The 9,280-nt window shown below is 46.2% G+C and overlaps 1 protein-coding gene across 1 annotated transcript; it reads right to left on the reverse strand.

Moving 5' to 3' along the window:
* Positions 1-4,077, reverse strand: LOC310752205 (uncharacterized protein). The gene is made up of 3 exons (XM_083592080.1): positions 3,613-4,077; positions 1,271-1,426; positions 1-414 (listed from the first exon to the last, which is right to left on the reverse strand). The coding sequence occupies exons 1-3, from the start codon at positions 4,030-4,032 to the stop codon at positions 241-243; spliced, it is 750 nt and encodes a 249-aa protein (XP_083448206.1). The 5' UTR covers positions 4,033-4,077; the 3' UTR covers positions 1-240.
* Between the last annotated feature and the right edge of the window lie 5,203 nt (positions 4,078-9,280).

A 9,280-nucleotide genomic window follows, 5' to 3' on the forward strand; every position in this document is an offset into this window, starting at 1 on the left:
TGCTTGTGCAAGTCAATTTTATTATCCTACTTCGGAACAGTGGGAAGAGAGTGATTCTGGGGTTCGGAGGGGACTGTGGTGGATTCCAACGCCTCCTTTTAGTGGGAGAGTTTTCTGGCTTGTATCTAAGTGATTACATTGCAGGTGCGGAAGGAAGGAAAGGGGTAAATCGAGCGGGGGCTTCTCTCCCACCGCTGCCAGCAAAAGTGGGCATCAGCATTCAGAGAGGAGGCCAAATCTTCAATACTCTTCAAGGGGGGGTTCAAACATTTCTTCCTCCTCCTCCTCGTCCTCCACCTCCGCCTCTTCAGAGATTCCTTCCGTTCTTCCAGGAACATGTTCGCAATACTCATCAATCACAGTTACCCCTCCATATTCCTCATCTAGAAATATTTTAAACGTGCAGTCGTATTTCTAAAAACGGAGGTAAGATGGGGGGGGAGAACAAGAGACACATGCAAATTAAGAAAACAAAAGACGAGAAATCCCATGTATTGAAGACAATCTGGCAACACACTTATTAGGAAAGAAGGAAGGGGCCCTTTGGTTCCAGTGGTTTGCCTCGGGTTAGACACAGCCATGGACTCAGGCTGCAGCATTCAGCATCCTGAAAAGGCCAGCTCTTTATGTTGGGGAAACAGTCAGAGACAGACGGCAACTGCTTGGTTGTCCAGGGAATACAAGCAAAGGAAGGCTGAGCTGGATCTAACATAAGGAGAGGCTGCTGGATCAGGCCAATGGCTCATCTAGTCCAGCAACCGGTTCTCACAGGGGACAACCAGGTACCTGTGGGGAGCCAGCAAACATGGCCTGAGCACAAGAGCATCTCCCCCCTCCTGCAGTTTCTTCCAGCATTATTTCCTCTGAGCGTGCAGGGACAGCACAGTCACCATGGCTAGGAGCCATCAATAGCCTTCTCCCCCATGAATTTGTCTAATCCTCCTTTAAAGTCACCGTGGTTGGTGGCAATCACTGCCTCCTGCAGGGGCGAGTTCCAAAGATTAACGCTGCTTAACTATTATCCTTTCCCGCCCTGCTGAGCTCCACAAGGGCAACCCAGAGGCTGAGGGTGGGGGAAGCCGATAGGCAGGCCCACCCCTTGTAAGAAAATGGGACTGTGGGCGGGGGGGGGGGGACAGGCTGAGGTTGGTAGGGCAGCGCCCCATTCCCCCTAAAGGGCCAGCCTCCCTGTTGCTCCCAGGACATGTTAAGACATCTGACATCATCTGGCAGTCCGGACTGAAAAACAACACCGATTCTGTTATCTTACCTCCTGTTCGGATTCAGGTAGTAGCACACAACCCTGGCTCTCCAAGTACAGATCGGAGTACCGCGGGACGGAATCCTCATGGTTGCTCACGTCATCCTTTGTGCAGTTGGTTTTCGCCAAAGTCATCTCTAAGGTGAGTATTATCCCTCGCGCCTTCTGGAAGCAGAGAACGAGAAACACTTTCGAGCTGAAGCTGATGCATGGCTCTGCTTGGCCAAGTCGTCTCCAGAGGTGTAGGCTTGCATTAAGGCAGGGCTTAGCTTGGAATGTGCTAAGTGCGTAAAATGCAAAAAAAGGGTATCGAAGCATGTGCAGAGTGCCTTTCGCTCACCACCAGGGAATTGCTCCCAACCCTTAGAACGCTTGGCATGTCAGGCCAAGTCTGGCTGTTGTCATTCTTGCATTTGTATCTCACCTTTTCTTCAAAAAGCTCAAGGTGGAGAACATGCTTCTGCGCACTCCCACCCTCCGTTCTATCCTCACAAGAACCCTGCGAGGTAGACTAGGCTAGGAGAGAGTGACTGGCCCAAGGTCACCCTATGGGCTTCACAGGTGAGTGGGAATTCAAACCCTTGTCCCCCAGGTCCTAGTCCAGCGCTCTAACTACTACACCATGCTGGCTCTCTGAGTCCCTCCAGTCTAGGGTTGCTTTGTGTCTGGAATTTTGAAAATTCAGCAAAATGTCTGGGTTTTTGCAAGCAGAACCAGGAAGTGACTTTTTAAAGGGGGTGGTGGGGGAGATTCTTGCTCTTGGATTCCAAACACCGCCCGCCCCGTCCCGCCCCCCCCCCCGGTGTTCTCTGACTACAAACGTCATACTGTCGCAGATTAAGGAACCTACCCCCCCCCGCCATTTACAGAAATAATAATCATCATTATTTTTTATAGGTAATTGGGATTTGGAGAAATGTAGAAAATAGGGAAAGGGGTTTGTGTATTGTTTATTAGTTAATTGTTTTATGTAGCCTCTACTCCATATATTGAAAGCACTCTTAAACCTCTTTAAACATTCATGGTTCTCCCCGCTACCGCAAGAAAAATAATCGTCAGAAATGTAGTTTCTTAAGGGTGCTGACTCACAGAGTTCCAAGCTTTCCTAACAAGCTACAGTGCAGTTTTCCAACCAACCAATGTTTACAAAAATGCATGTACTGGGGCAGAAGTGTGCCTAAGAATGTAAGTAACATGCAGAAATGCATTGTGTTTGGGAAAAGATGCCTGCAAAAAATGTGAGACAAAACTGCATGCAAAAAATTTTGTTTATTAGGAGAAATCTGCACTCAGGTGGTAAGGGATTTTCATGAGGATTTTTTAAAAGAAATAAATCTGTGGATTGCTGGGATAGCTCAACTGGTAGAGCATGATAATCTTAATCTCTGGGATGTGGGTTTGAGTCCTATGTTGGGTGAAGGATTTCTACATTGCAGGGAGTTGGACTGGATGACCTTTGTGGTTCCTTCCAACACTACAGTTCTATGATTCTAAGCTGGATTACTGAATTTCAGACTGGGAAAATGAGGGACCATCAGGTTGGGAAGTCCTGGTGCAGAGGGAGGGCAGGGGGCTCAGTTGCACCAATAAGCCGCACCACCTGAATGCTAGAGGACCCTCCACCCTATACAAGGGGAATCTCAACAGAACAATATTTTCTACTTCCTCACTTTATGTGCCTTTTCTCAGCCTCAGGAGAGAGGATGGGCCTTTTCTGCAGTGGCTCCCCATTTGTGGAATGCTCTCCCCAGGCAGGTTCGCCAGACGCCTTCATTATATATATTTTAGGCACCAGGCAAAAAACGTTCCTTTTCAACCAGGCCTTTGGCTGATTAATATCCAACAGCCTTTTAAATATATCTGCAAGAAAGGTGGGGTTATTATTTTACTGCTTTGTTTTCACTATTGGCTTGTTTTTAATCCTGTATTGTATTCTGTGAACTGCCCTGAGAGCTTATGATGAAGGGTGGTTTTTAAATCTAATAAACAACAGTAATGAAGGTCCCCAGGTGTCTTACACCCGAAGGGTAGCAACCGTACCAATGGATTCAAGTGCCAAGAATGGAGATTCCGACTAAACATTAGGAAGGACTTTCTGAGGGCAAGAGCTGTTCAACAGTGGAGCGAACAGTCCCTCAGAAAATGGCAGGCTCTCCTTCGCTGGAGGTTTTCGCACAGAGGTTGAATGACTATCTGAAAGGCATTCAGCAGTGATTCCTGCATCGAAGGGGATTCAGCTAGATGATCCTTGAGGTGCCTGCCAATTCTACAATTCTAGGATTCTATGGTCCCATAGTCCACACCCACACCCACACACTTGGGGAACCTTTCACAACCTCTGCTTTGCTCACCTCGACATCCATATGGCTGCTCTCATAGTGCTTGTAGTAATTCCCATATCTGCTTTGCCAGTCATATTTGTTATAGTGAGCCACCGCCATATGCTTCATGAAGTCATGCACTGGCCATGCGCTGTATGCTGCCTCCTCCTCCATAAACCTTCTATGCGCTTGAGCCATCATGCTCTCATGGTCCTCAAAGCTGCGTGGCCTCCAGTAGTCTGAATCTTCCAGGCTTTCCTCCTCTTCCCAATCCCCCTCTTCGTCTTCGGCCGAAGGTGGCACCATCTGCTCCTCAGGCTCCTCTGGGAGAGGCTCATTGGACTCTCCCCAGGAGGGCTGCTCTTCTTCTTCTTCTTGCCCCCATGCCGGCTGCCCCAGGAGCAGGGCTCCCACGAGGAGCAACGATAAACACAGCCAGGATCTGGTCATTGTGGCAAGGAAAGGCTGGGAACTCAGAGGCTGTCCGGCTGGAGGCGAAAGCTCTGCAGATATAGGGATGGAGGAGGCTCCGCCCCTGGTGGCTCCGCCCACCCCAACTGGAAGGACCCTGCCTCCTCCAAGACATGTCCACATCACAGAGGAGAAAAGTGAGCTGAATCTGACAAGCCAGCACAGACTCATGGCTCCAGGCTCAGCCTTTGGGAGATCCCTTTTGCTCCTGCAGTTCAATTACCTCTCATGAAAAGCTATTGTTTACTAAGGTGCTCGGACAGAGGTTTCCCAAATTGTGGTCCATGAACTTCATGCTAGTGGTCCATGGCATGCGTGCATTAAATAGTCATTATTATTATTATTATTATTATTATTATTATTGGATTTCTTTAATAAGATCTGCAAATGCAATGGGCAAAAACAAAACATCAAGCTAGAAATAATAATTAAACAGTTGTAAGAGTAAGAGGAATAAGAATACAATAGAAGAAGAAGAAGAAGAAGAAGAAGAAGAAGAAGAAGAAGAAGAAGTAGTGTCACAAAATATATTCCATAGTGGAATGTAAGGTTCATATTTATGCAAAACTTATCAAATAATCATGAATCCATTATTGATTTCTAATTGCATTTTTACTACAGTGGTACCTCGGGTTACATACGTTTCAGGTTACAGACGCTTCAGGTTACAGACTCCGCTAACCCAGAAATAGTACCTCGGGTTAAGAACTTTGCTTCAGGATGAGAACAGAAATCGTGCCCCGGCGGTGCAGCGGCAGCAGGAGGCCCCATTAGCTGAATGAATGAATGAATTAAGTACTTAACCCGAGGTACCACTGTACTTATTTTATTCCATAAACTGTGTTTCCTTTCATAACCCTTTGAATTCCAGGGAATCCATACCAAATTCTATGGAATTTGTACCAAAACACCATCACAAGCTATTCCTCGCAGAAATCTTTAGCAACAGAAGTGGTGAGGTTGCATTGCATTGGCGCTTACAGCCCTCGCTTTATCGCACTCCCGGCTGTGTGGCAGTTCCAGCTGCCATATGCAATCTATAGCACCATACTGTACAATTTTGTAAAGTGCCAAAGGTTCTCACCATCTCCTCTTTTGCACTGTGCATAGTAAAACTGCTCCAATCAAACAAGAACACCTCTTTTTGTTTAATCCCCCCTGCTTAATTTAGCTTAGTGCTTAATTTTCCTATTGGCGCTAATCAGCAGGCTTTCTTATACCGTGTGGTCAATGTTTCACCCTCTAAGAATTCTGAAAGTCTGGCTATTACGGGTCGGTAAGATGCTTAAAATGCAGCTTTATATTGTTCTCTAGGTCAAGATTAAGCAAGGCCAACTCTGAGCCTTTGACTACATTTTCTGCAGTTCTCTCTCTGATTACTTGGAAGATTTCCTTGCAGAATGTAGCCACCTTGGCACAGGTCCACCACTTGTGGAGATGTGGAACCCAACATTGCACATCTGCCCCCAAGTTGTGGGTGGCTGTGAGCACCACTAATGTGGGGCAGGTGGATTGGAGTGAGGTGCCACTTCTGCAGAATTTCCCATGCCATTTCTTTGGGATTTTCCCTTTGTTAATATTTTTTTAAGCAATGGCAAGAAACCTAAGAGCATAAGAAGAGCCTGCTGGATCAGCCAATGGCCTATGTAGTCCAGCATCTTGTCCTCACAGTGGCCAACCAGATACCTGTGGGAAACCTGCAACCAGGACTCAAGCACAAGAGCCCTCTCCCCTCCCAGGTTTTCCAGCAATGCTGCCTCCAGCTGCCTCCATCTATTTTCTTGTTGACATGCTCAAAGGCATCTAATAGGTTCATGAGACTGGACCATGCTGGTGCTTCTTCATTAACAACAACAACAACAACAACATATTATTTTATACCCCACCCACCTGGCAGGGTTTCCCCAGCCACTCTGGGCGGCTCCCAACCGAATATTAAAAACACAATACAGCATTAAACATTAAAAACTTCCCTAAACAGGGCTGCCTTCAGATGTCTTTTAAAAGTAAGATAGTTGCTTATTGCCTTGACATCTGATGAGAGGGTGTTCCAAGGGCAGGTGCCACTGCCAAGAAGACCCCGTAACCTCGCTTCTCACAGTGAGGGAGCTGCCAGAAGGCCCTCAGCGCTGGACCTCAGTGTCCGGGCTGAACACTGGGGCTGGAGACGCTCCTTCAGGTATACAGGACCGAGGCCATTTAGGGCTTTAACAGTCAGCACCAACACTTTGAATTGTGCTCGGAAATGTACTGAGAGCTTGTTCTTCTGTATGCTTGGTCATTTTATCTTTAACAATACTTCCCACCGCTTTTCCAGGAGAAAGCTAACCGCTCTGTGATTTCCAGGATCTCCCCTGGATCCCTTTTAAACATGTATAATCTGAGGAAAAATCAGGTGACACAAAGATTCTCATTCCCAACCTTCTGCACTATAGAATCATAGAACTGTAGAGTCGGAAGGGACCATGAGAGTCATCTAGTCCAGCCCCCTGCAAAGCAGGAATCTTTTTGCCCAATGAGGGACTTGAACCCGCAACCCTGAGATTAAGCTCATGCTCTACTGACAGAGATCTCTCTCTCCACACATCTATGATTACAGTGGTACCTCGGGTTAAGTACTTAATTCGTTCCGGAGGTCCGTTCCTAACTTGAAACTGTTTTTAACCTGAAGCACCACTTTAGCTAATGGGGCCTCCTGCTGCCGCTGTGCCGCCGCTGCACGATTTCTGTTCTCATCCTGAAGCAAAGTTCTTAACTCGGGGTACTATTTCTGGGTTAGCGAAGTCTGTAACCTGAAGCGTATGTAACCTGAAGTGTATGTAACCCGAGGTACCACTGTACTGGGGAAAGCTTTCAATAATAAAACTGGGCTGTTGCAAATCCAAGGAACATTCATAGATGCATTATATGCTGAGTCGGGCCATGGGGCCATCGAGCTCAGCATTGCTGACATCCAGGAGATAGCCAAGCAAATGCTTTCCAGATGGTGCAGAATTCCAGCTCCCATCATCCCTCCCCATGCTGGCTGCAGGGGCTGCTGGGAGCATCTCAAAGGACACAGGTCCTACTCCCTGGTTTAATCTAAACTTACTGGCGACAGCTCTCCAAGCTTTCAGAGAAGACACAGACCTCATTTGTCCATAGGCTTGCTTTGCTTTGACAGTGTGTGCAGAATCAGGAGCTCCTTCTACCCTCCCCAGTCCAACCAGTCACCCTCACTGGGCCCTCTTCCTGGCCCAGAGGACCACCTGTCCCTGCCAAGGTCAGCAATGGAGATAACGGAATATAAAGCACAGGGGAGATGAAGCGTTATTATTTTTTAAAAATGACCAAGGAAGGATATCAAAATGCAACCGAGCTGAACGGAAATGGCATCGATGATAACGATGATATTTTTGTATGCTTTTCACACAATGAACAGGGAGCTCCTGTTCTGAAAGGGGCGATTCAGCAGGGTTTTCGTTGGCAAGAACTTGGTCCAGGGCGCTATTCAAATATTTTGGAGGTACATGATTAACCAACACTCCAGGTGAAGCCTCAGGTGACCACAAGAGATGGGCCAGCTTTGGGTTTGTTTTAATGTCCCAATAAACTAATAATCCTTGCAACTTTTGCTTTGATTTGAGTCCCTGAAAAGATCACTGCCAATGCATCAAGAATCTTTATCAGATGTCCTTATCAATATATCTGACAAGAAGGGCTTTTGGGGTTTGCTTGTCTGTTTGTTCTACATTTTAAACCTCTTAATCTCCCTTTGCCTCATTTCACCTCATTTGGGGGCCTGCAGAAAGTTTGTTCAGCTTCATTTCTCTTTGCGTTCATCCAGAATTAAAAGCGTAACTGTAAAAGATTTCTTTGGTGAAGCAGAATACTACCTTTCTGTGGCAGGATCAGGTGGGGGGGGGAGAGATGCTGCATTTCAAAATGTAGCCAGGATGGGCCTGGTTTTGATACCCCTTTTGGAAAACATTTTGGGCACAAAATAGCCCAGAATGCCTGTTTCTGAGGCATCCAAAACCATCTGATCTAGGCACTCCTTAAATCTAGGCAGAAATACTTTGGGGTCAGCTGGATGGGGGGAAATACTCAATTCAGTTCCCATTTAAAGTCAGATCTATTCATTTCACACTTTTGAAAACAGTTTGAGAACTGGAACACAGCCCTCTTATGAAATTTACACTTGTCTGAAATTTGCAACAGAGTTCTCCCTCCAATGGTTTTTCTTTTTTAAAAAATGCCTTTCATAAGTCAAAAACGTAGAAAAATTGATATGATGAAGAAATACAATAAATACAATAAATATTAGAAGCTGTTTGCAAAACTGTGTATACTGGTGACTATCAATTGCGCCTGTCATTTGTCAGTTCACTCAGTACCTCATTTTCCTAGTCTTAAATTCAGTCCCCCACATTTTTGCAGCAACTCATGACAATTCTTCAGTGTTATAGCACAAATTTCTCTGAAGCAGCACATGTTTGTTGCAGTTCTGACTAGTGTACCCATTTCTGCAAGAAATTCCCCTAATTTTGGGAAACATCATTAGTTGGAGGGTAGCACTGCAAAATTCAGATAAACACAAATTTCAAAGAACGGCTGTGTTTTGCGTCTCAAAAAGTATGGATCTGAGTGATTCCTTTTTAAATGCAAACTGAATCATATTTCTCACCATTTCCTGGCCAGAACTGCATACACAAAAAAATACGTTTATTTATGGAAAAACACTGAAGAATTCTCATGAGGACTTAAAAAAAAAAAATCTAAAATGACAAACTGAAGCTGAATTTAAGATTGAAAAGAAGAGAGGGAACCGGTATTGACACATTCTTCCATTCCCAGGTGGAAGTGAAAAATCCAGCTTCTGGGCATTTGTACCAGCTTGGGACACCCCCTCGCCTCACGGCATCCCAGAGAACTGAACTGTAGCATCCTGGAGGGCTCACTGGGGAGAAAAGAGGGCCGAAGAAATAAATCTCCTAGCGCCTGTTTTGATTAGTAAACAATAGCTTGTTATGAGAGGTATCTGAATCAGAGGAGCGAAAGGGACCTCCCAGAGCCTGAGCGTGAAGTCACAAGTCTGTGCTGGGTTCTCGGACTGGACTCACTTTTCTTCTCTCTGATCTGGTTGCCTTGTGGACGTGTCTTGGAGGAGGTGGGGTCCCTCCCGTTGGGGTGGGCAGAGACACCAGGGGGCGGAGCCTCCTCCATCCCTATATCTGCAGGGCTCTCG

The sequence above is a fragment of the Podarcis filfolensis genome (assembly GCF_964270895.1).
Source record: "Podarcis filfolensis genome assembly, chromosome: 16".
NCBI classification, from domain to species: Eukaryota; Metazoa; Chordata; class Lepidosauria; order Squamata; family Lacertidae; genus Podarcis; species Podarcis filfolensis.

Excerpts from the sequence above, each read along its gene's own strand:
- LOC310752205 (XM_083592080.1), bottom strand. The coding sequence starts at position 4,032 with ATGACCAGATCCTGGCTGTGTTTATCGTTGCTCCTCGTGGGAGCCCTG. Across the intron at positions 1,427-3,612 it reads GCAGCCATATGGATGTCGAG|AAGGCGCGAGGGATAATACT; the intron begins GTGAGCAAAGCA and ends CTCTGCTTCCAG. Across the intron at positions 415-1,270 it reads TACCTGAATCCGAACAGGAG|AAATACGACTGCACGTTTAA; the intron begins GTAAGATAACAG and ends CTCCGTTTTTAG.